The sequence below is a fragment of the Callospermophilus lateralis genome, chromosome 20 (assembly GCF_048772815.1).
Source record: "Callospermophilus lateralis isolate mCalLat2 chromosome 20, mCalLat2.hap1, whole genome shotgun sequence".
In the NCBI taxonomy this organism is placed as follows: Eukaryota; Metazoa; Chordata; class Mammalia; order Rodentia; family Sciuridae; genus Callospermophilus; species Callospermophilus lateralis.
The window spans coordinates 18065797-18091157 of record NC_135324.1 but is presented as its reverse complement, the minus strand read 5'-3'; the positions used below and the strand labels follow the sequence as shown (position 1 = coordinate 18091157).

Below are 25361 nucleotides of genomic sequence, written 5' to 3'. Positions count from 1 at the left end.
AAACAGCAGTCCCCAGTGGGACAGGCTCCAACGAGTCTTCTCTCTGAATGACACTGCTTCCCAGCCTGGTCCACTGCTCTTGCCCCAAGCAGACCCCTCTGCTGGTTTTCCATGTGCAAAAGAGATAAAGAGGGGCAGAAATGGTCCTAGCCAGCCTGGCATTCAGACCTCTGTGCTCTACCAGAGCCATGACCAACTGATGCCCGCTGATGTGGCTGCAAAGCACGCCCTGAGAGCTACCGACTCGAGATCTGGGACTGACAGAGCTCGACCTGTAGGCTGCGAATCCTTCAAGTCCCCCGGTCTGATCACGCCTCTGCCCTGAGCACCATCTTGGGCTCGGTGACCTGCTGTGCAGTTGTTCTCTGGTGACCCGAGCGGATCCCCTGGGAGCAAAGCAGGTGAGCACTGCGTCACAGGCTCAAGATGTCACTCAAAGAGCAAAGGGCATTTTGTCAGCAGAGCTAATCACTCTTCAGGCAAACTAATCCACTCTGCCCAGACATGAAAATAACTGTGGCCGCTTCAAAAGGACGAACTCATCCATCAGGGAGGCTGGGTGAATAATTTCCTCAAGAAACACAAGGTACTAGAAGTATTTTATCCAAATACGTTTTCGTTGGTTGGGCAAAGGGTTCAAGCCTGTTACCTGATACTAAGAAAACACAGAAGGCATTTCCCTAGGCCTGCCAGTCTGTGGCAGCTGGCGGGGGCACCTGGACAAAGTCTGCAGATTCTGTCCTCTGGACCCACCTACCCAACAGGAGAGCAATAAAGGGAACTTGTCAGGTCCCGAACGGCCACTGTGGGGTTGTCTATAAAATATTTACTGCAACCAGCGCTTACAACTTAAAATGTGCAGCCTTCTTAATCAACCCAGATGTCCTGTTTCTTAAATGCAGTCCTCCTTCCTTCTGTGGTTGAAGCAGACAGGCACCAGAGGACTGCCTATGTCAGAGGTGCGGCTGGACCTTCCAAATCCAGAAGCCTGGGCCTCCCTGCCAAGCTGCTGACCTCTGCCACTTCTAGGATGAAGCCAGGGCCTTCCGCTGAAGTGTCTTAGAGCTTGTAGTGTATGGTGCCATTACTACCTCTGGCATTAGTCACTCCAAGCCTATAAAAACCTGTGACAAGCGGTGTGGGGTGGCACATGCCTATAATTCCAGCAGCTCAGGAGGCTGAGGCAGGAGGACCGCAAGTTCAAAGTCAGCCTCGGCAACTTAGTGAGATCTGGTCTCTAAATAAAATATAAGAAGGGCTGGGGATATGGCTCAGTGGTTAAGCCCCCCTGAGTTTATCCCCGTACTACAATAACAACAAGAACAAAACCCTATGACAATGTTTGGGATTTTTGAGAAAAAAGAAGTCGTGTACTCATGACCTACGGATCGTCAGACCTTGCAGAATATTTGCCCTTAAAGACATTTTTTTTTTAGGAATTGTGCCTAAAATCCAGAATTATGTGGCAAAGTTGGGAGAAGGTGGATTCATGGAGTTAGAAAAGGGCGCTAATGAGACGGAAAATGATGAGGTTTATAATTAAAAACATGAAATCCTCCCCAAATGGTACACACAGAAAATGTGAAATGAAAATCACGACAAAGCAAGTCGTTGATCGCAGAAGACAATGAGCTAACTACTGTCCCTGAGGAGCAGCATCATTGCAGGCTGTCCACACGTCCATGGGAGGGATGGGAAGGGTCGAGAGCTCCACTGGAAGATGAAACTCTTGTCTCAGGTGAAGTGATAACCATCAAATGTTCACTGCCCTCCCTAAATGGGACTGCAAGGGCCGTGCATTTTTCATTTCTCAGCTCACCATCTAGTTCTTATATGGTGAACGTGTAACTAACTGTGCGGCAGAAAATTCAAAATCATTTGGGGTCCAATTTCCAATTGAACGGCATGCAAGCCTCCCACAGACCCCTAACAAGGACCCCTGAGAGCTGAGGTACAGTGGACACTTTCTGGGCACAGTATAGTGCTGCCAGTCGCACTCCCCTCGCTACGGGGCACCATACCCAACCCTGCCCATCTTACCGCCAACATTTTATGGGAGTTGTACAAAATGCACATACAGCTAGGTAAAGTTGCCAACTGGGGAAACCTTCTCAAATCAACCTTTCTCCCTCCAGTTCCTAAACCTTCAGAGACGTCCCCACTCTTCCAGAAACCAAGAAGGGACAAGAGAATCAAATACCCTGTCAGTCTGGAACTTCAAAGGGGAGTCACCAGGTGGCCCAGGGAAGCGCTGGGTTCGGGTGGCAGGTAAGGACTGCTGTCCTGGTTCTAGGTGCTGTGGAAAAGGGATCCCGTGGAAAATTCAGAGGGAGGGCAAGAAGGGGCACAAAAAACAAGAAAATCACTGCCATGTGTAAAAATTTAGATGATTAAAAAAAGAAAAGCAGGCACAAGAATTTAGCCAGGAAAAAAAAAAAAATATATATATATATATATATATACGCCAATAAAAAGCTGCTTCTTAAAATCTGGCCAGCAGGGTCTCTCCTGTCCCTGGTGGATGCTGTCAGTAAGAAAACATGGTAAGTTTCTTTCCTCCTTGCCTGTACTTGATTTCCAATTAAAATTAAATATAAACTGAAACGCCACCTGGATTTTAGCAAAATCCAATCTCTGTCCCCCACCCTTCCTTTCTCTAAAAGAAGAACCTGGGCTTTTACATACACAAACATTTCGCTAAATGACCCGTGGCAAATTGCGTAATGCCAGTAAAAGTTGTGTTTTTTAAGTTATGAGCCCCAAAGATTTTATCTGAAATAAAACCCTGATTCAATTCAGATTCTGGAGGCAACTGTGTCCTTAAATCTGCCTCTAAATTTAAAACATTTGTGCACGGAGCCCCTTTGGTAATGCTGTTAGTAGGCACGGAGGGGAAATTCTGTATTGATTAGGATATGTGTTTTCTTTTCTAAAATGGTAAATTGGGGCACTAATTGCCTACAAGCGCTTGCTCCCTGCCATCTTCGTGCAGAGGTCAGTCTCTAAAAGAACAGCCCAATGGTCAGACAAGGTTCGGTGGGATTTCAATTCATCACCCCAATGGGGGAAGACGCAGAATTCCTGTTTCCACAGAGAAGGGTAGTAGGCGTCTGAGTGGCTATGGTGTTCCAAGGCCACTGGATCTGAATTATAAAGTGGCTGGGGTTGGCTAAAGAATGGATGCTCAGAAATACTTGGTTCCCCTCAGGCCTTCGCATTTGGGTCCCTAAGATTCCAGCCAAGGCTTTGCCTGTCCTCAGAAGATGCTTAGCAAGAGCTGGGCGGGGAGTGGGGGGGCATGGCTCAGTGGTGGAGCACTTTCCTGGCACAGAAGAGGCCCCGGATTCTATCCCCAGGACTGCAAACCAAAAAAATAAATAAATAAATAAGAAAAAGCTGAGAAAGAAGGGTAATAGCGCGATTAATACATTTTAAGGGGTCGACTGCTCTGCGAAGGCTGATATGTTATTTAGCATATTCTTGAGGTCAACTCTGCCAGAAAGTTTAATTTCTCCATTTTATAGACGAAGAAAGCAAGGCTTGCCCAACTTTATTTGAGGTGGGTTCAATCTCTGTCATCCAAATTGCACACTCCTCCTGTGAAATGAAACGCTCCCCCTGCATCTCCCAGCTCCCTGCGGCAATGAAGTCAGCCTCAGCAGAAGGAACCTGTACCCTCTGAGCAAGGAAGCCCCCTAAGATGCCAGGGGCAGAGGTGTCAAGGGGGCTGACTTGGGGGGGGGGTGGCCTGGGGAGTGGCAGCAGCAGGCCATCTCAGGAAAACAGGAGCACTTCTCCCATCTGTTCTCTTTTTACTTATTGATGACAGAATAAGCATAGAGGGTTTATTTAACAAAATGAAAGTGCGCTCCAGAGATCATGGTGTGTGTTGTTCCAAAGGAGGAGGCTGCTAGTCTCTCTTGTTATTGACAGAAGAATAATTTCTTTTTTCTGGTAATTGAGATAGAACCCAGGGGTGCTCCACCACTGAGCCACATCCTCAGCCCCTTTTATTTTAAGAATGGTCTTAAAATGGGTCTAAGCTGCTGAGACTGGCCTTGAACCTGGTGATCCTCCCACCTCGGCCTCCCGAGGCCCAGGTAGCCAAAGAGGTTGGTCTCTAGAAGCACCCAGAAGCCAGGCAGCTCTGGAGTACTCATGGTCGGCAGCAGAGGTATGGATAGAGAAAACTTGAAGCTGCTAGGGAGAGAGTCTCACAGCCATCTGAGTCTTAACTCTTGATTCATTCTCTATGCAAAAATCTTAAAAATACGTAGGTATGTTTTCTGGTGGTGCAGGTGCTCTCTGTCATTTACATGTGCTGCAAAATAGTCTTGCAATGGTGGGATTGTGAATTAAATTAAAAATGACTTTTCTTCGCTGGGCATGGTGGCCATGCTGTAAATCCCAGTGATTCAGGAGGCTGGGGCAGGAGGGCGTAACTTTGAAGCTAATATGGGCAACTTAGCGAGGACTTGTCTCAAAATAAATAATGAAAAGAACTGGAATATAGCTCAGTGGTGGAGCACTCCTGAGTTCACCCCCCGGTACTGCAAGGAAAGGAAGAAAACCAGCAATAACATGTATTATAAAGGCAGTACATACTACTGTAGAAACTCTGGGATCCGGCTAAGAGTGAAAAGTCACTGGCAACATTTTTTCTAGGTGTTTCCAGGTCATGGTCATCCTCAGAGTTCTTAAACACCCCATAAGAGTGACATGAAACTTATGTCCAAGCACATAACCCTTCTTCTATATCATTTAGGGTGTGTTCAATTTTTCATATGATAAATACTATGATAATGAACATCTTTAGGGGCTAAACTTTCTACCTCTCCCATTATTTCTATAAGTTAATCTCCCAGTGATGATGATGATGATGATGGTCATAAAAATCATGGCAACCACTGACGTTTACAGACCACTAACCAGTCTCCCCACTGGGCAGCACGATATTCAGAATATTAAATGCTAATATAGCCCCATGTGATAGAAGTATAAACTGAGGCCTAGGGAGAGTGACTAATCTGGAGTCACCCACCTCGTAAGTGGCAGGGCCATGATTTGGATCTACAAACTGGCTCCACGGTCTGAAGCTCGGCCTGTGGTTCTCCATGGAAGGCCGTCCACCCAGCAGCAGGTTACAGGTATCAGAAACACTAACTCATGGCTGCCCGGGTCTACGCTGCAGGGGCGGGATGCCCACTAGTTCAGAGGTTCTGTAGGGAGGGGAGTTCAGGGGCATGGGATCTGGTGCCGCCATCCGAATGGACATGAAATGGCTTAGCAGGGAATGCTCCACAGGACCTGACTCTCCTGAGATTTCCTGAGCGCTGGCATTGACAGTGCTACATTTAGAACAGCTGAGAAATAATTACAAGGACACATTGGTAAGCATTTAGAGCCAGAAGAGGAAACCTTCTCCAAATTAAAGATAGGTTACTAATATAGCTAACATAAATTTATATAGAAAACTCGAGGAACATTTGTCAAAACACTGAATCTGTGAGCAAATCTAATTAACATACGACATGGACTGCATGTGTTTTGGGGAGGTGAGAGAGGTGGGCTGGGTATGAAACTATAATTGCAGGATTTTGTACACACTTTTCAGAAAAAAAAAAAACTCCTTTGGTTTCATGAGTTTTGCAGAGAAGACACACTACACCTGCAAAATTTAACAATGATGGTGTTAAAGACACAGCCCACACCAGAGAACCGATCATACTCTCACTAATTGAGGGAGATAATAAGTCATCTGATAAAAAGCTTAGGAACAGTATTGAATAAGGAAGAGAGGAGAGAAGGAGGCTTGAAGGAAAGAGATACAAGACCTTCTCCACCTCCTTGGAAACACTACCAGTGAATTAATAAGTGGATTGAGCTAATATCTTCAAATCTGACAACTATTTTAAAATCTGGCGACATGGTTTACGTAACGAATAGAGGCAAATTAGCTAAAATTCACTATGTGTATGTGAAATAGAGATACCACCCACCCAGCAGTGGGCTCGCCAGCCCTCCTGCACTTGGGGACACCATTCAATCTGGCTGTGGCCTGTGTAAACAGGCCCCTCAGATGCTACCAGTTGCTTCACGGTTCAAATGCAACCTTGCTTACTTCAAAACCAAAAGTGTCAAAGACATGTCTTAGGAGCACTAGGTATCTAAGTCACAGTCAACCCTGAGTCGCTGGGTGGGGACCTCCCATGAGTGACCTCCTGGCAGAGAGGCAGGATAGGCTGAACCACCGTTTTCAAATTCACCCTGGTCTTCAAAATCCCACTGGTGAGCCCAGGTGTCTCCTGTCTGGGATACTGAGGATGCACAGCTTCACCCCTCACTGTACCTTAGCTGTTTAGGTCTTCTATGTTTATCTTTGTCTACTTCAACATTTTTACTCATTCTTTACTACGTTTGTTTATACCTTGCTGAACTTCAATTAGATCATGGATTCTCTGGGTGCATGGAGATCCGCAGGGTGATATTTGGGTCTTCTTGCCAGCTATGAGACTACCAACATAAGATATGCTACCTGCTGAACAAGTACTCCTCATTTCTTATCTAAGGGAGCCACTCCTGAGCGTCTTATTGAAAGTGTCCAACCTCTACCTCCTTACTAGGCTGGCTGGAGATTATTAATTTTTTTTGCGGGGGTGGGGGGTTGTCCTAGGGATTGAACCCAGGGGCACTTTACCACTGAGCCACACCTCAGCTTCTGTTAAAAAAAAACAAAACTTTTTATTTTCAGTCAGGGTCTAAGGTGCTGAGAATGGCCTTCAACTTGCCATCCTCCTGTCTCAGCCTCCGGATTGCTAGGATCACAGGTGTGCACCCTGGCGCCTAGCCCAGCTAGTGATTCTTTTTCCCTCCATGGACTTCAGAACCCTGAAGTGGCAAGATAAAAGCTGGATGATCAGAAAGAAATGATGGCGGTGAGATAACACTGGCAAGTCCTTTGCCATTCTAGAAATTGTGACCCCCAAGCTTAAATTGAAGAGTAAGAGATGCTTCCTCCATTTGTCACTACCCAGCCACAGAAGGTTCTGGAAGGCCAACGGTGCTCTATCTATCATTTGTTAATGTGGGGGATGGGAGTATAGCCAGCTGACAGTTTCTGTGAAGGAGCGGACACTAAGCAGAGGGTTTATGGGCCACGGGATCTCCCCAGCAGCTAGTCCTCTGTGGCAGTGGCCAGTACTGAGGGCGCAGCTGTGTCCCCCAAGGAGCTGTATTTACAGGCCAGGCTGGGCCTGCGGGCCAGGGTTTTCTGATGCCTGGATCAGTCTGCAAAAGCTTGAGAAGACACCTGGTCCCCGGAACCAACCTAAGAAGGTACTGAATGAAGAGCTTGGACTCGCTGACCTCGTCCAGGTGAGCCTATGAATCCGGCACGATATCCCATAACCCTGGACACTGCCACGGAACATCACGCACTCATCTCAAGCGCGTTTTCCCAGCGTTTGGACATGTTAATGAGACGATAAGTCTGTACATGGACACATACGGCACATGGTCCAAGACAGTGTGTTCATAAGGCAAATAGAAATCTGATGAGACAATCAGAACATCACAATAAAAATGTACATGAGGCAAGGACATTTCCACTTGGTGCTCTGGGATGTTGAATTCCTATTGAGTCGAAATGGAAATATCACCAGGAGGAATTAAAAAATGAGGGAAGGTAAGCAATATTATCGTGGTGTTATTTATCACGCACATTAGGACCAAAAATAGTCGGGAAGGAACGAGCGCAGTGTCATTCTCGCCCGTCTTTAACCTTGTGAAAGGCTGAGCTCCCGGGAAGGAGGGTGAGGTAGGCACGGGGGCTGAGGACAGGAGCCCTCCCTGCCCCCCAGCCCCGAGAAAATTAATACTTCATAATTACAATAACAAAAAGCCACTTTTGCCCTGATTTAGCATGCTGCACCTTGCTTTATTAAATTTTTGCAAAAACCTTCCTTTCTCTGGCTGGGAGAGGCAGGGCTGTGCTGTTGGAAAGCAAGATATTTTACGCATAATTTTCTCTCTCCGAGAAAGAGGAATATTGTGCCCTTCAGTGAACATAAAATTGATATTATCATCTCTTAGTTTATATCTCACTACTTAACCTTCAGATTAAAAGTTATTGGATCTGAATGACTAGAAAGACATACTGTCACCTTCGCTTTGGGGCGGAGAGACACAAGGTGGAGACCAGGCAAGGTACAGGGAGACGGGCAGGCTTGCGGGGTCAGCTAGGCTGGCCCGTCTAGGGGAGTGACCGTGACATGACCATAAGGACTCGGGGCCCCATGCATGATAGATGGTGGAGTAGGAGGGCTACTTTAAGAAACTTTACTGGGGAAACTCATCTCATCTTGGATACAGTCACAAAGGAACAGGAGATGAGAGAGTGGATTCAAGGGGAAATTCAGGGTTGCCTGTCTTTAGCGGGGAAAAAAAAAAAACAACGTATTCACAGGTGGCATTATCTCCACTGTCAGTTTATGTGGAAGAAACCAAAAAAATGTTCACTTATCAGGACTACGGAGAACAGAGCGCGTCCCACCCCGCTCCTGGTTACACCAGGCTCTGCTGAACCACATGGACCAGCCAGGCCTTCCCCTCCCGGGAACTCCTAAATGAATTTCAATAGTACTGACCATTTCAGAACCACACACTGAATTCTTACAACAAAAGCGACAACACGCACCCCCCTCAACATCTTAAAAACAAATTCATCCTAAGCAGCTCGTGTCGATATGCAATAAAGGCTTTGTCAAATATCTAACTTGGCAGTCTTGTTCTCTAACGGAGATGAGCCGTTCCGTGATCAATAGCCACACAGGCGGCTGACCAGGTCTCCCCCACGTGATCTTTGGAAGAGACGCTTGTTAGTAACTGGCTGAGGCTTCAGGGAAAGCACTTGATGATTTTAACCTGGGTGAACAGGTACAACCCCAAGAGGGACCTGTCCTCGTAAAAGAGGCTATCTTTTTATAAAAGCCCCTTTTAAAGGATTTTCCGAGAACACGTCCATCCCTTGGAATCAGCTGGGCTTGTGCGATGCCACCACTTGCCAAACATCCTCCCTCAGAAGCCCTGTGGGTTTTCCAACATTCGCCTCTACCACCCACCCCACCTTTTCCTTTTATGGGGGAACCCAGAGTCTGGGGCATGATGGGCAAGTGCACCCGCTGGGCATCTCCCCTTGGCAACCCTCTGCCCCTAGCCCTTCCTTTCTCTTCCCCTTCTGTCCTCTCACACCTGGTCTAACATCGGCTGTAGTCGGCCACTCTCCTGTGTGCGCAGGAACATCTGGGGCTGAAACCCTATCGATGCCTGTGGAACTTACAGGTGACTAAAGGATTCAGAGGTAGACATGCAAGGGGTCCACAACAGGGGGCCATCAATCAAGAGACCCAGGTGGGTGGCCGGACGGCCCATACTCCAGACACGGAGGGGGCCACTGGTCTCTCAGGAGGTGTCCCCTCCAAGCCGGACCAGGCACAAGCATCACATCTCTTTCCTCTAGCCTGGTTCTTCTCTCCTTAGAAGGCCCCAGGTTGGGAAAGCCAAGTGTCCCAAGCTCCCCTTCCACCATGGTCAAAACTCAGTCACCATCCCCTACTCACCCAGTACCTCACACCAAAGTTGGATTCCCACATTTCCTTCCACACACGGTCATGCAAAAAACGTTGAATGAAAGAATATGCCAACAAATGAACAGATGAACTTCAACAAGGCTCACATAGGACCCTTCCTTCCTCTGAAACACTTTGGGCCAGAGTGTTTCAGATTTTGTAGTTTCTCAGACTCTGGAATATCTGCATAGAATATTATCAGTTTAGCATCCCTGATCCAAAAAAAAAAATTGAAATTTAAGATGGATCCAAACCCCAAACTTTTGGAGCATGACTTCAGGGCTCAAAAGTTTTAGATTTCCATTCAGAATGGCAATTATCGAGAATACAATAATAAATGTTGGCAAGGATGTGGGGTAGAAAGGTGTACTCCTACCTTGTTGTTGGGAGGGCAAATTAGTGTTCAACTACCCTGGAAAACAGTATGAAAATTCCTCAAAAAATTAGGAGCAGAACCACCCTTTGACCCAGCTATTCCACTCCTCAGTATAAACCCAAAAGATTTAAAGTTAGCCACATCAATGTTTATACCAGCTCAATTCACAACAGCCAAGCTATGGAGCCGATGCATGTGCCCTTCAACAGATGAGTGGATAAAGAAAATGTGCTCCATATAGACAATGGAATATTCCTCAGCCATAGTGAAGAGTAAAATTATGGCATTTGCTGGAAAATGGAAGGAATTGGAGAATGTCATGCTAAGTAAATAAGCCAGACCCAGAAAGTCAAGGGATGAATGTTTTCTAATATGTGGTAGCTATTTCAAAATAAGGGGGAAAAGAAAAGAAAAGAAAAGAAAAAAGGGGGGGGATTTCATCAAAATACAAGAAATTTCAGTGGTGCAGAAGAAGGGAAGGGATAAGGGAAGAACAGTGAAATAGACCTGAACTAACTTTCCTGTGTACACAGATGAATACACCACAGTGAATCTCACCTTTATGAGATTCTATGAGTAGACTCAAGGCAATAATAATAATAATAATAATAATAATAATAAAACAGATAAATAGCAGAGGCATCATTAGAGGGAAAGGAACAGGTAGTTGGGAGGGAGGCGGGGAGGAAATGGAGAAGCACTGGGGACCTAAGTGAGCCAAATTATACCCCAGGCAGGTATGAGCCTGTCCAGATGAACCCTCACGTCAGGACTACTAAAACAAGTTTCCCGTTTCAGCGTATTTCAGATTTCGGATTCCAGATCCGCCTGTCCCGCCTGAGCCCACTTCCCGGCAGAGCGTGTTTGCCAGTCCTCTTGCAGGAAGGCCAGGAGGCCAGTATGGGCAGCTCTCCACCGCAGCAGCTCTTCGGGAGGGAGAAAGAGCCCTGGTTACATTTCTGTGAACCAAATCAAACACGGTGTTTAGCAAAGGGTCTCTGGAACGTTACAAGTCACACTTGATAATTACAATAGATTGGAGTTCAAAGACAAAGTGATGAAAAGAAACATTCTAACAGGCAGTTCAGTTCTCTCGGTAAACTTCCTTCTCGTGGGTCGGGGGGCGCTGCATTTGGAGATTGCTATTCTTCTCTGTCATAAAAGCAGTCACCTTGTAACCCTTTTTATCAGGCCATCTACGCACTACCTAAAAGCACCCCGGACTCCATCGGGCGAGCTATAGGTTTACCTTCTGCAAACATCCAAACCGGCCAGCCTCGCCCCAGCTGTCAGTAATCCAAGCAGTTGGAAAGCAGCAGAGAAGGTCCTTCCAGAGCTGAGGGGAGGTGCCAGTTTTGCAAAACTAACCCTCCCTAATCACGGAAGCCAATCTGTCAACAAATCACCATGAAAGTCATCTCTGCTGAAAGTTCAAAAAGAGATTTTTTTTTGTTGCTCCACCAGAGAGACAAGGAGGGACTCTGTATTATTATTTTTATTAGCTCACAGGTCAGAGGCTTAAAAATACCTTTTCTGAGTAGCACAGCTCTCCCTGGAAGTCAGAGGGGACACTTCCCTCACAATGAAAGACCGCATCTGGGTTCCCATCCCCATGCTCCCCGTGTTCTTTTGTTTCCAGTGCCATTTTAATTTTCAATGGAGAGATTAATGGCACACAACTGTTTAGTAATCAAAACTTGAAAGAATTTCATATGAGGTTCACATCACAAGCTACATAAATCTCTGACAACCACATTTTGATGGAAAGCAGGTCTCAAGGAACCACGTGGAGAACCAAACTTAGCATTCGGGGTGAAATATGCTTTTTCCCCGAAATAACCACAAAGGGGATTTAGAAAAAAGGGGGAGTTTATTATTTTTGTGACTACCTCTTCTTCTATCTGCCAGAATTATCTGATGTCCTGTCTCTGCTTGGTCTCAATTTGTTTATTTGGTGATCCCTCAGGTTTGGGTACCATTGGTTCCTACGAAGAGTTCCTGACCATCAATATTTCACAGAAGGTTTGAACTCGGCAGTATTTTCAACAAGAAACATCTCAACAGTGAATCTCAACATTATGACTGCCTTTTAGCTAAGGAAGGTGCTGACCCCCATTACGACGTATGGCCCCCGGAGACCACACTACCAATACCTTCGCACACGTCCTCGAAGTTTCCCTCCTAGGACAGAGGGTTGCCCATCCTCTTTCCCCTGCCAACGACATCCAGAGAGACCCTTCTTTTAGACACTCCCTGGGGTTGGGACAGGAAAAGGTAGAACAGAATTTCTGAGCTGCCCTTTCCAGGAAGACGGTAGAGGGTAAAGGGAACTTGGCCATTGCTGCCCACCTTTGCATCTGCAGACCTGGGCCGTGCCACTTGGGCGACTCTCTGCAAGGTGAGACTCAGGCATGGGTGACCCCTGGCATCCTAATATGGTCCCTAAAGGAGCATGCTAAGGATAGGAAGGAAAGGCAGCTTTACACCAACAAGCCTACTGCCCATCCAACTGCCAACAGTGCTCCCTTGTAGGCAGTTGTTCATGGAGACAGTTCAAGAGCTGAAAGCCTGCAGGACAGCACCCCTGTTCTGCTCTACCCACAGTGAGTCCATTAGCAAATCCTAATGGAGGGCTGCAGGCGGCCGTTTTGAAAGTGCAGAGAAGAATTTGTACTTATTTATTGATCTGTGCTATAACACAGAAGAACCTTTACCCTCCCCTTAAACTGTTGAAATGCAGGCTCTTTGCTCATCATGCCTCAGTGTCCACAGAAGCGTCGTTCCAGGACCGCCCCCCCACAACGAAAAGCCACAACTCCCCGATTCCACATGGCGTATGGTATTGTACAGAACCTTCCCCCCAAGGGCCTCCAGATACTTTAAACCATCTCTAGATCACTAACACCTCATCCAAAGTAAATGCTAAGTAAAAAGTTGAGATACTGTATTGTGTAGGGAATGATGAAAAGAAAGAATGTCTGCACATGTTCAGAAGAGACAAAACTGTCTTCCTGAATATTCTAGATGCAGGGTGGGTTGACTATGCTGATGAGGAGACCCCAGGGACAGAGAGCCCATGGTAATTCTGCTGCTCCTGGCATGCTCCTCTGATCCTACAGTTTCTGAACCTCCTTGGAAGACCCAGAACTACACTCTTGTCCTGAATCCCACAACGCACATCCTGCTTCTGACAGCTCCCGGGGTCCGGCGCAGTGATCGACATTTTACATCCTACAATGGTTCATGGGCAAAATCCAACAGACGGATCTTCCTCATTCCCTTTTATAATTTTTCAGGAGACATTCTTCATCCTTTGTATAGATCCTCTTACTGGCCACTCACATGTTCTCTCTCTTGTTTGCATTGTTAACTTGAAACACACACTCCCCTCTTTTAGACCCAAAGACCCAATGCTTTAAATCAAATGTCAAAGAAGCAATGCAAAGTCAACTCTTCATTTACTCCCACTCTCTAAATAACGTGTCTGAGTTCCAAATATAGCTTATCTTTTTCACAGACTCCTTCTCAACTGGCTCTTCTCATATAAAGTGATAGCCACACCTCAAAAACACAGCACCAAGGCTCTCCCTATACTGACTTGCAGACAATAAAACTGCCAGGTGGTACCAAAGAGATAAATAAATAAAAATCAAAAAAAAAAAAAAAAGACACCCATCATTACATGGAGTGTTGTTAAGAAATAGCTGTTTTATTTAACAGCTATTCATTTTTATTGAATAAACATTTCCTAGTATGCATTCTGTTAATTGACCTGACAGCATATGCTGTATATGGAGAAACTTCTAAACATTATGCTCTATGTAATATGCTTATCTGAAAAAGCTCTCACTTGCAGCAATATGGAAATAAAATTCTGCTTTCTAAAATTCAAGACTTTTAAAATGCATTAATCCACACGGTTTATGAAATTGCTCTGGACATTTTAAAACCCTTTCTTAAAGGAACAACAACAAAAAACTTTGGTAATGGGTAATAGTATTTGTTGTGGAGCCTCCTAATGGAGCAAGGCATTTCCAATACAGAACTTCCACAGACACAGAGATGGGCGTAATAGGAAGTCAAAGGCGGACGTGGCCGTGGAGAAAGCACCGCTCGATGGCTAGAGGAGGATGTTCTGAAACTATATCAAATTATATGATTGGAAAACTACTCTTGTAATAGTTTCGTGGCCCAGATAGAAATAGAGCGGAAACAGCACAGAGTCCTGGGTTCGGTGTTGGAGGAGGGCAGTCTGCTCCGACTGCGGCAGCAGCTGCGTGGCTGATAGCTACCGAGGGAGGGCTGCATCTCCCCCAGCAGAACCCGCAGCTCCACTCCCCGGGGGCACAGTCGAGCTCTCTGAGAACCAGCCTGCATGGTGGGGCCGGGGCTCGGGGCCTCAGCCGCCATCCATCTCCCAATAATCGCTGCCCTTGTGGGACAGTGGCCCAAGGTTGCCAGATACTCTATTTTTCAAGAGGAAAAGGAAAAGCCTGGGATTCCTCCCATTTCTCTATGTTGTCAACTAGCTGGCTGGATTTTTTTTAAATAAATTTGGTTTGGAGCCCCGTTGAGAATCCACTCCTCCATAGTGAATCTCTGTCAGAGCTATCCTCTCTGAAAAGGGAATTTGCTCTCATTGGAAATCACCTTTGGTGATAGTAAGCAAACACGGCCAGGTTGGCATTTATTTATTTTCAGCGCTCCCTATCGTCGATAACATGGGTGGGACTGGAAAATCCCCAGACACTGAGTGCTAACCTGGGCCTAATTAACTCATTTCTACAGCAGGCCCTTTCAGCCAGAGCTGTGTGTCCCGTGGACGCCTGGCGCATTGCACAGTTCTAATTCTCTTCCACTGTCCTGCATTAATCAAAGCCGTAACCCCTGTTGTCTCTGTACGACGGCATCAGAATGTGCCCCCGGCAGGGAGCGGAGAAAGTCAACAGGAATTAAGTTTCAGTGCAACTGTTTACCCAACTGTGGCCTGCAGTTATTGAAATTTTATCCGTGGTTTTGTGTGACTAGCGCAGTGATGGATTCAGCATGGCTGTGATGTTCTCACTGCTGCTATCCTCACTTCAAGTCAAAACCTGCGGCCCCAACGCGTCAGACACCACCCACATCCCTGCGACTGTCACCATCCTCGGCACTCTGACTGACGGCTGCAGTCCTGGGAAGCACTCCCCCCAACCCCGGGGGCTCTCCTCCTGTGGACCTCGGACTCCCTTTCCACCAACAACCTGTGCAGAGCCGTCCCACAAACCCGGGCGAGCCAGGCGGCCATCAGGGTTTTTGCTCTGCAAGGCCTGCTGGCCATGAGAGGCAGGGTTCCAGCCACCATGACAGCCCCAACTGCTTTCTTCTTCCCCGAACACACTAATTAATGGCAAACAGAAATATAACTCCCATGGAATATTTTAAAAGAGGTACAAAGTCCAATCGAGATGAATTTGTTGAACTCCCTATCAAAACCCCTAACCAATTTTCAAAAGTGGCCCCTGCTGTGGCAGAGGGAAGGCGGGCGAATCTAGCCTTGCCACGGATCATTTTCCAAGAAGCTGCGGCTGGACTGCCCAGCTCAGACTGTTTTCTGTGAGTGAGTGTGTTTTGATGGTACGCTGTAGGTGTCAAGCTTTTGGCAGGCTGATGACTGTCACGCCCTGCATAAAAACCCCAAAGAAGTTAATCTCCCAGTTATTTAATTAATGTAACGGTGTATACTCATCATTGGGTCAACAGCCCTTCCTCAACAGCTCCATAATAAAACAGTCATATTATAATGTACCAGTAAAAACAAAGAGTCCATTTTAAGCCCAATCTTAATAAGGACTTAGGAAAAAAACCTCTAAAAGCACCATCTACTTATCGACCATATGGCCAGAACTAGCTGAGAACATCATATAAACGTGCACGGGCACAGACACCCTTCTACTACTGCTGGATGTTGCTGACCACCTCATAGGCTACAATTTGCCCACTTGCATTCACTTAAACCTGCCAAATGAATACAGCACCAACACTGGAGAGTCCAGCTGACGTGAGGCCCGAGGCTCAGGCGCAAAGCCTGGTGGCGGCTAGTCAAGAGGGGTAGCCCCTCACAGGAAGCCTGTTGACTGACACAGGGCTCACCTCAAGTTCCCTGTCTTTGTTGTCTTTTCCCAACGGGTTGCACCGTCTTCCACCAGTCCCTCCACCTTGGAATGGGCTCACCATCAACTGGCTCCTTATATTTTAAAGTAACTCTTGGCCAGGGGAATATGGAACCCACCCCGGAGGCTGCCAAAGCTTATCCTAAGAGGTGCCCTTTGCCCCTCTGATACAGGTTCCAAGACAACGGTTAAAGAGAAGGTCTGCCCGTCTCTTCCACCACTCTCCAACAATCTCATCCCCTTCCAGGGAGGCCCCAGAACATGTCACTGTCTCCCCATCCCCCCAGCAGCTGATCGCCAGTGGCACCGGAACCAAGAAGCAAACCAGCCAAGGGAGGGCCATCTCTGATTATTAGCAGAAGGAACAGGACTTCCCGACCGAGTCCAGCAGAAGTTGGGAAGCCACAGCCAGTCCTCAAGGAAGTGCTATCACTGTTGGAATTGACGTCAGCTCTTTGCCAAGGTGACCCAGGTCTTGGTCACATTTCAGCTGTGACTCTCAAGTATTGCTTCATGCCTGCAGAGACCCAGCAGAAAGGGCTGCGTCTGAGCTGTGGTGCATTTTTTTTTTGGGGGGGACACCAAGAGGACATAAGATAAAACAGCAATAGGATCTAGCCGTATTCCTCCTGCCCTGTGCATATAAGGAAACCGTGTATACACCCCAGGGCCCTAAATTCCTAGGGGCAGCAGGAAGCCCTTCCCACGGTGACTCCTGTGTCATGGGCAGCTCTGCCCCTTGTTTAGCCAGGGCTTTGGTTTCCTATGTATTTCTAATGACTTATCCACGTACTCTTTTTCCTTGTCTCCCTGAATCCTCTCTTTTATTTCTCACTCTGAGTTTGTCTCTTCCTTCATAAAGCTTAAGCCTAATTCTTAAAAAGTTATTGTGACTGAGTTTCTTTATCCTTTAACTAATGCACAGGGAACCCACTTCTCCAAAGGTCCTTCACTCAAAGCACCTACAGGTCAGGGTGATAGGTTGGAGGCTAAGAGGGAAGGGCCCAAGCTCCACTCAACCTGAAGTCTCCACAAGACTCCCCAGAAGGGGACTTCCAAGATGTCAACTCCCTGGGGGGTGAAGATCAGCCACTGGAGCCTGCCACCAGGACCCCTGGAGCGCGGGGGCTGGAGGGAGGCTGCTTACACACATGCATAGACAGGTGAGCACAACACAAGGGGCATGGTGACGTGTGCAGAGGCCTGGGGACCACAGCACCACCGCCCGCACCCGCCAGTACCTGCTGCTGCTGGACGTGGGCCAGGTCGGCTGCCCCAAGCTCGGTGGCCGGCGCCTCCCCGTTGGACCGTCCCTCCCGGAGCCCGCTGCACTCTAGCAGGTGGTTGCCGCCGCTGGACCCATTCTGGATGGCTGAGCCGTTACTTTTTGTCTCAGTCCCAGATTCTTGCATCATGACTCAAAAACCTGATAGAAGGATTTTGAAAAGGGGGGGAAAAGAAGAAAAAAGAGAGAGAGAGAGAAGCAGCTGTTAAAACAGTTGTTGTACAAAGAAAAAGGCCCTGCTTTATGTTTGCCAAACTCTGTAAACAGTTGTCATTTTGTTTCACTCAGTTTATCCCTCATTAGTGGACTGGTCCTCAGAGCTTAGGAGGTTGTGACTATCAGTCTTAATTCGAGTTTCAACACTGTCCCAAATAACTTTTTATACTGACAAAAAATAAGTATGATTCAGTTTTCAATTTCTGATTGTATCTAGATGTTTTCCTCAAAAACCTTGTCATCCTAGAGTGTAATGAGCTGTAACCTCTCCCTCAACATGGGCAGGGGCTGTGGTGTCCTGTCCTTCCCACCCAGGAGGCCCCATAAGCGGATCTGGGCTACGGAACCTCACAAACACCAAAGCATGTTAAGGATTCCCACTCCTTGCAGGCTCTCAAATATGAGCCACTTCCAAACTGGCCATTCCAGCAAGATGGGCCAGTTCTAGGGACAGGGGATTGTTTCCTCCTTTCAGATCTAAGGAGATGTGGAGAATCCGGATCTCGTAGGTTCCTTCATTCCTAATACTCTCCAGGCACAGACCAAGTTAGCTCTCGGCACCAAAAAGGCAGGCAAGGTGACCACAGACAGATCATACCTGCCAGGCCCTACCCACTATAGTGACTGACGGAGGTTCTCGAATTTAGCACTGTTGACCACCTCAGCCCCACCCTGCAGGTGAGGGCCCTGAGGCCTCAAGAGGCAATTGGTGCAACTGTGCTTCACAGCTTGAGACAGGGAGGTGGGGACCCTCACCAGCTCACTATGAGGCCGCAGCTCTTAGCAAGGCCTGTTTCTTAAGGCCGAGGTGGGGTGGCAGGACAATGGAAATGGCAGGGTCACACTCCACCTCCAGAAGGCAGGACTTGGGAAGGAAAAGAACTATCACTGAGGGAAGTCCACTGTTCAGATATCAAAGCTGAGAAACGCCCGAATAACAAAGACTTTCATGTGAAATACCAACTCGAGATAAGAGGACTGCAAACTTTTATCACAGATTTCTGCAGTCACAGAAGGACATAGGTCCAGCCAGGGCTACAAATTTCTCCCCTCTATGTGAAATAAGTGACAACACGGAAATTAAAACTTGCTGGACATGGTTAGAGGAGGTTGTCCCTTTCTTAAAAACTGGTTTAAGTCTGTTTTCTACAGATTTGCAGCAAATCCAAATGGAAGAATAAGGAGAAAATCACAAATTTATTTCCTTTCAGAGGAAAGTATGAATCAACTTGAAGACAGACTTTACAAACCCCAAAGACACATTTTTTTTTAGGTTAATCCAATTCTGAAGTGGATTAAGAATGGCATTTTTCATTAACAGGTGGGAAACTCACTCAGAGACAACAGCTGATTCTCTCCTCCCTTGGGATCAGCCTTCCCAGGACCAAGAGCCTCTTTAGAGAGTGTATTCCTGTCCCTGCTACCCAGGGAGTCTCTCCAAACACCACCACCAGTGTAGGCCCTCCAGAGATAAGAGACAGGGAGGGGTACTTCACGGCACAATGGGGTCCTGCTCATCTCCAAAAGAGGAACCAACTTTGAAACTAGACATAATGTTTCAGTTTCTTTTCCACAAACCACCCATCTATCTGTAAAGAAGCTAGGGAAGGTGCCACCCTGCTGGGGGCACTTAGAGAAAAGTTGTCCAGAATCCTTGGCAAGGAAACCTATCGAAATGTTCCTAAATAAAACTGCTGTTTCCCCACACCTTCTGGACAATCTATCCATACCAGGAATGGACCCCCCAAAGATACAACGTTGCCTTTCCATCAACTCTGTGCTTTCCTTGGGCTCCTGGATCTTCCATCTGGGGGACAGAGATGTTGGAACACCCTGCCTTCAAGCACTGACCACAGGGTGTTGGACATGACCCCTGCCAGCTTTTGTCTCCACTCTGTTGGTGGGGCCGCAACAATCTCCAACACACAATTTGATGGGAAGGTTCTGTTTTCGCTCCACGCCATTCCAGAGACTGCCAAGTCCTCTGGTAAAGTCGAGCAGGCACACAGCCAAGCAGCTTGGCTTCTGATTCGGGCTTGTGAGAGCGCAGGCTTGGGGACCAAAATTGCAGAAAGGATTATTTTGGTCTAAGGGTGTCCTTAATTAGTCAAGTGCCAGCAGTAGTATGTAGGTTGGAAGATTTAAAATCTCCCAAACCAATCAGGAGAAAACAGATTTTTGAAAAGCTCACATGAAAAGCGAGGAGCCTTCATGTCTCAGAACATTTCTGAACGCCTGGGCCACCAATAGTTCTATCGAAGGTCCCATGACACTGATCAGGCATTCTATCTGCAGCACATTTCACAGGCTGCAGAACCCTCTGATGTCCTTCTCAACCTCCTGACAAGTCTACAGGAGGGAGTTAATGCCAGCAAGTGTCACCATCCCCATTTTACAGATAAGAAAACTAAAGCTCAACTGATTGAGGGAGAGCTGTAGCTACAATATTCTCCATTTCAGACTTGAACTTGTCCCTTCAATAAATGATGGCAATGTTCCAGTTGGCAAAGTCCTTTTGCAAAGTGGTGAATGACTAAATCAGCAAAAAGAAAACTAAGGAAATTCTAGAAAGGACATCAACCAGGGCAGCAGGTAGACAGAGAAAAGCATTCGAATACTAGAATTCTGGTCGAGTGTGGGACAGGAGCCACGTCCCCTCCTCGACCTTGGGGCGCCGTGCCCTCTCTTCTTGCAGGAAGCTTATCCCAGGCCCCAGTGGGCTGTACCTGCACTTCCCTCGGGACCACCCCGTAACCAGGAAAGCGCCCGAGTGCATGACAAACCCACAGAACCACTGAACAGACACCCCAAGTGCCTGCCTCCAGGGCTCAGCCGCTTGAAGGGTAATGCCACGTCACACCCTCTAGCGAGTCCTTCCTCCAGGAACAAGCCAGCCTGCCTCTGCCCTGCCTGATGGCTCTCGGGACACACAGGCTGCTCTGCCTCACATGATCCACTCGGCCCAGCCCACAGGGGCTGACGCTGCAGGAACACAGGTCTCCCAAAGCCCAGGGAGCCAAAATGGCCCACTTCACATCTTGCTTGGAAACCGCACAGCTACCGCTTTCAAAACGCCAATTTCTGTGCTGGAGGGACGTGTAGAAAAGTAAGGATCGAGTGGGGCATGCTTATTTACCGACATTGGCAACAGAACTGCTCTCTGGAAGTATTCTGGAAAATTCATGATGTCCAGGCCAAGGTATTTATAGTAAATTAAAGCACAGCTTTATTATTATGATTATTTCCTTGGTTACAGTGTTGATGCTGAAAATTTAGGGAAAATAAAACCTTGTTATCATGCTTGTGAAAGATTTTAAGCTAACAAAAAAGTTCAGTCTTGATTCCAGGGCAGTTAATTAAGGTTGACCAAGTCAGGCAGAAGTAAATTAACTTGGCTGATCAATTATTTATATGAAGCAGAATAAATGCCCTGAAAGAACTTGGTCGGCTCGTGAAAGGATGTGTAAATTAAACTAAACATAGTTTTGTAAAATATGCTTCTACTTCTACAGGGAGGAGACTAGAGGAGCTGATGCTGACGTCACTTTTAGGAAAACATGAGTGACTCCATGGACCGCCTCCCCCCCGACCCCAAAGGGAAAACCCTGCTTCTCCCGGGTAAAGAAGGAAGGACAACCACCAGCCAGGGCGGAGAGACCAGGAGTCCACAGGAGGAAGGGAATGGGGCGCCTATGTGAATTTTCATTATTTGAGAAATATCAAAACTGTAGCTGCTCCTGGGCCATCAGTTGACTCTGCAATCTGCCGGCTGGAGAGGTACTCGGGTGGGAGTCAGGTCGGCTTCAGTTCTAGGAGGAGGGCTTTCAAATTACTCATGGGGCACCAGGTCTCAAAATCCTACATCATCTTTTCAGGCAAAAAAAGAGAGACAACCTGCCCATATTAAGATATAAAGCATGTATTTACTTCTGGGTCTCGTCAAGTGAAAGACTGGATCCCTTGAAATGGGCTCAGGGTTTGTGTGGCCACTCCTGACAGACAAAGGACTTTGGAGGGCAAGTTCCCACTCCGTGGAGTGTCCGGAGGGCTGGCCTGGGATCCTAAGTGAGCCCCAGAGCCCTGCTCAGAGGGTGTCACTCCCACTACAATCAGAGAGGAAGCCCAGGGGAAGCATCCTGGAGGAGGACACGGCGTCAAAGCGGGCTGTACTCCGCTGCGGATATGCACGTGGTTGTCAATCATTCTTCTTCTCTTGGCCATGCTCCTGGAGCAGGCACAGTGGGGACAGGTAGGTTGGTGGAGGAGATGGGAGCAGAGGCCCTGTCCACAAGGAGGGCTATCCCTAAATTCACGGAGACCCGTTGGAGGAAGAGGCAGATGACAAAAGCAGCAAGTCATAGGGCCCCTACGCTGTCACGGAGATCACGTGTACAGATGGTGGCGGTTCCCTTCACACATGGCGCTACCTGCTGATCCATCCCACAGAAAGACCACCCCAGAGCCACACGCAGGAGGACAAACCTGGTGCTGCTGGTGTCGCGGAGACGACGTCTTCCAACACTCAAGTTTCATAATTATAACAGAAAGGCGTAAATTTTCTAATGCATGGCAGTTCAAAAAGTAATCAAGGGAATGAGCCGGAGGGCTATTTTAATGTATGCAAAGCTAGTGACCCTCGGTAAATGGGAGGTTAGCCACAATGAATGCAAAGTAATGCACACACCCCAAGTCCTGCTCTAGTGAGGGACGGCTAAAATTAACACCCAATTAATTTCCGAATTGACAAACAAATGAAACCCATAAATCTACTTTCTCATTAATTTTCTTGTGGTATAATTTAAAGCAGTAATATGAGGGCAAAAACTGAGTATTATCCATCATAAACATCAAAAAGATAGCACTGTAACACCATAAATTATGCATATTACCTGTTGTTAAAAATGATTTATGTATTATCAACTTTCCTGTGCACTGTGGATGTCTAGATCTATCTGCTAAAATCCGGGATTGCATTTACCATGAGGGAAGGACATACTCAGGAGCAGTGGAACTGTCAAAGGCCAAAAAAACCAAAAAAAAAAAAAAAAAAAAAAAAAAACCAAGTGTGGCCACCAGGGAAAAATTGGAACCTCCCCAGGTCTCTGGTGAGTGGAGTTTGAGAGCTTGGAAGCCAGGGGAAGAGACAGAGTCCCTAAGCCGGGCACCTAGGAAGCTTAGCCTGTGTGTCCTGAGGGTAAGCTCATCTCCCCTCTTTTGCAACGTGAGAAATGCAGGTCCTCATGCAGGAAAGGGGCAGGCACAAGAGGGCACTAGAGGGGTCCCGCAGCCAGTGGGGGGCATCTCAGCACGCCACAGGACTCAGGAAACCCAGGAAGCTCAGGAAAGCCATGTCTAGTAGTGGAATCTGGTGCGCTCACCTGTCTATATTTATACTTCCAAGCGGGTGGGAGAAAAAAACTAGTTTCTGGTTATTGCTTCAATCAGAAACATTGATCTGTTAAATAGAAGAGGAGACACTCTAATTAAAAGTCTAATCCACCCTTCCACCTCTATTTGTTTAATAAGAAAGGAAACCAGGCACGGTGGCACATGCCTGCAATCCCAGTGGCTTGGGAGGCTGAGGCAGGAGGATCCTGAGTTCAATGCCAGCTTCAGTAACTTAGCAAGGCTCTAAGCAACTCAGCAAAAACCTGTCTCTAAATAAACACAAAAAAAGGTCTGGGGATGTGATGTAAGTACCCTTGGGTTCAATCCCCAGTACAGGGGAGTGGGAAGGGCATTAAAAAATTCTTTCTCTGAAGCTTTCCTTTCGGGTACATCTTGGCCCCAACAGGAGGTCAGCATATAAATGCTGCATTGTTGACTCAGTGGATGAAGAATGCAGGTCCAATCTCTTGATCCAATGTGATCAAGGGCTGTACTAGCCACCAACTTTATATTCCTCATTTAAGACAGCGCTTCCTGTAATTCCTTGGAATGAGCCACTGTGGGGGTGTTCTGGAACTCAGGCCGTTGAATCACAGTCAGTCTTAATAGGAACAGGATCATCCCAGTGGTTGAAAATTTCAGATAACCAAGTAAAGAAGAAACCCCACCCAACCCATGGTGTGGAGCGTTTGGCACATAGCTGGATGGTTCAGGGGACTGAAACAGGAGGGGACAGGATCCTGAATTTCCCTAGTAACTCACCACGCAGACTAGGGTTGGCAGAATTGGGTAGTGAGTGACAAAACAACATTCCCAGTGAAAGCCGTGGCTTCCCTTCTCCACATGCCACCCGGCGCACAAAGAAGAAGCATCACCGCTCCAAGGAGGAGGAATTCTGAGTCCCAGGGCTCGGCCGCCATGTCCAGGGCAGTGGGCAATGTCTCCCGCTCAGACGCCTTGAGCCCTCTCCCAGCCCCTGAGCTTTGCAAGGTAAAGAAGAGCCTCTGGGAAACAGCAGGCGTGTGCTTTAGTTTCAGATACTGACTGGCCCTGCTCCCTTTCCTCCTGTAGGCAAGAGTCCACATGCTGTGGTCCCAGCCGCCGGGGGGCACAGCACGGCAAGGAGGAAGGACACAGAGTGCATGTCCACTTGCCCCTGTCAATCCAGACCTGCTGACAGATCCAACAGCCAAGCAGGAGCCTTGCCAGCCGGCCGGGCTGGGTGCCCTGCTACAGGGAGGCCTCGGAAGGTCACATGCAAGGCCGGGTACTCCGGGAACATCACTGAACCACACCTTCACCCAACAGAGCAGATGTCGCATCTCAGAAGTAATGAAACCCCCACCCCAACCGGAATCATCTGGAGGCTCCAACAGCTGAACCCTCCCCAAGACCCCCGTGGACTCAAGCGCCCACCAGCCAGCCAGACTCTGCTCTCCGTTTTCTTACTTTATTCAGTCTCCTGTCCACAGGGCCACACTCAGAACAGGGATTAAGGGGCACTGGGACCAGGGCACACTTCACAGATTTCAGCTCTGCCACCAGCCCCACACTGCTCTAGCGGCCAGAGTGAGCACTGTGTTCAGGCTTTGGGGTGACTTGGTGGGTGCTGGCCACCAGGCGCCTGTTGCAAAAAGGACAATGATTTGATTTAATCTTCCCAAAGCGCCAACGTGCATGTATTTATTGCCCATCCCCAGAAAGGGGTCTCCTTGAGTAGCAGGCTGTCTCCCAAAGGAAAGAGCACCATTGACTCCCCAAAGGCCAACAGCCCAGCCCCACCCCCGGCCTTGACTCTTGGTGATTTAGAGCAAGTGCCCGGGAGGCCACGTCGGGCACTGAAACCCGGCAAACTCAGAAACAGCAACAAATCACAATCTAAAAACAAAACCAGAGATGATGTGAGCTTTCCCTGCTGTTTGCACAACATGACGAAGGACAGGCTAATGTTCAAGTCTTATCTACGGAGGCCCCCGCGTCCAGGGTACAAGAAGCACACACGCCAGCAGGACAAGGGGACGCACTGCTTCCCCTGCTCAGTTAGAAACAGCACCAACTGACTGCAGAGTCACAAGTTAGAGTAAAACCACTGCAGACATGAAGACCAGAAACGGGCATCGACCGCCCTGCCCCCCCAGCCGGACGTCTCCACCCCCATCACAGAGGACCTGCCAGGAACACGCCCACGTCGCCATGTCCTTCTAAACTTGACAGAGGACAGTCCTCAAGGAGGGTCAGACCTGGCCCCATGCGACAACACACAAGACGTACACAACACAAAACCCTGGAAGCAACACATAAGACGTACAATGATAAAA

At 47.8% G+C, this 25361-nt stretch overlaps 1 protein-coding gene across 5 annotated transcripts in view; it reads right to left on the bottom strand.

The window, feature by feature from the left end:
* Foxp1 (forkhead box P1) overlaps positions 1–25361 on the bottom strand; it is a 523563-nt gene that overhangs the window by 187012 nt on the left and 311190 nt on the right. For all 5 annotated transcript variants that reach the window (XM_076841227.1, XM_076841222.1, XM_076841223.2 and 2 more), the window contains one exon: positions 17396–17580. In XM_076841227.1, the coding sequence (XP_076697342.1) occupies positions 17396–17569 (174 nt within the window). In that variant the 5' untranslated portion in view covers positions 17570–17580. The remainder of the gene's footprint in view (positions 1–17395; positions 17581–25361) is intronic.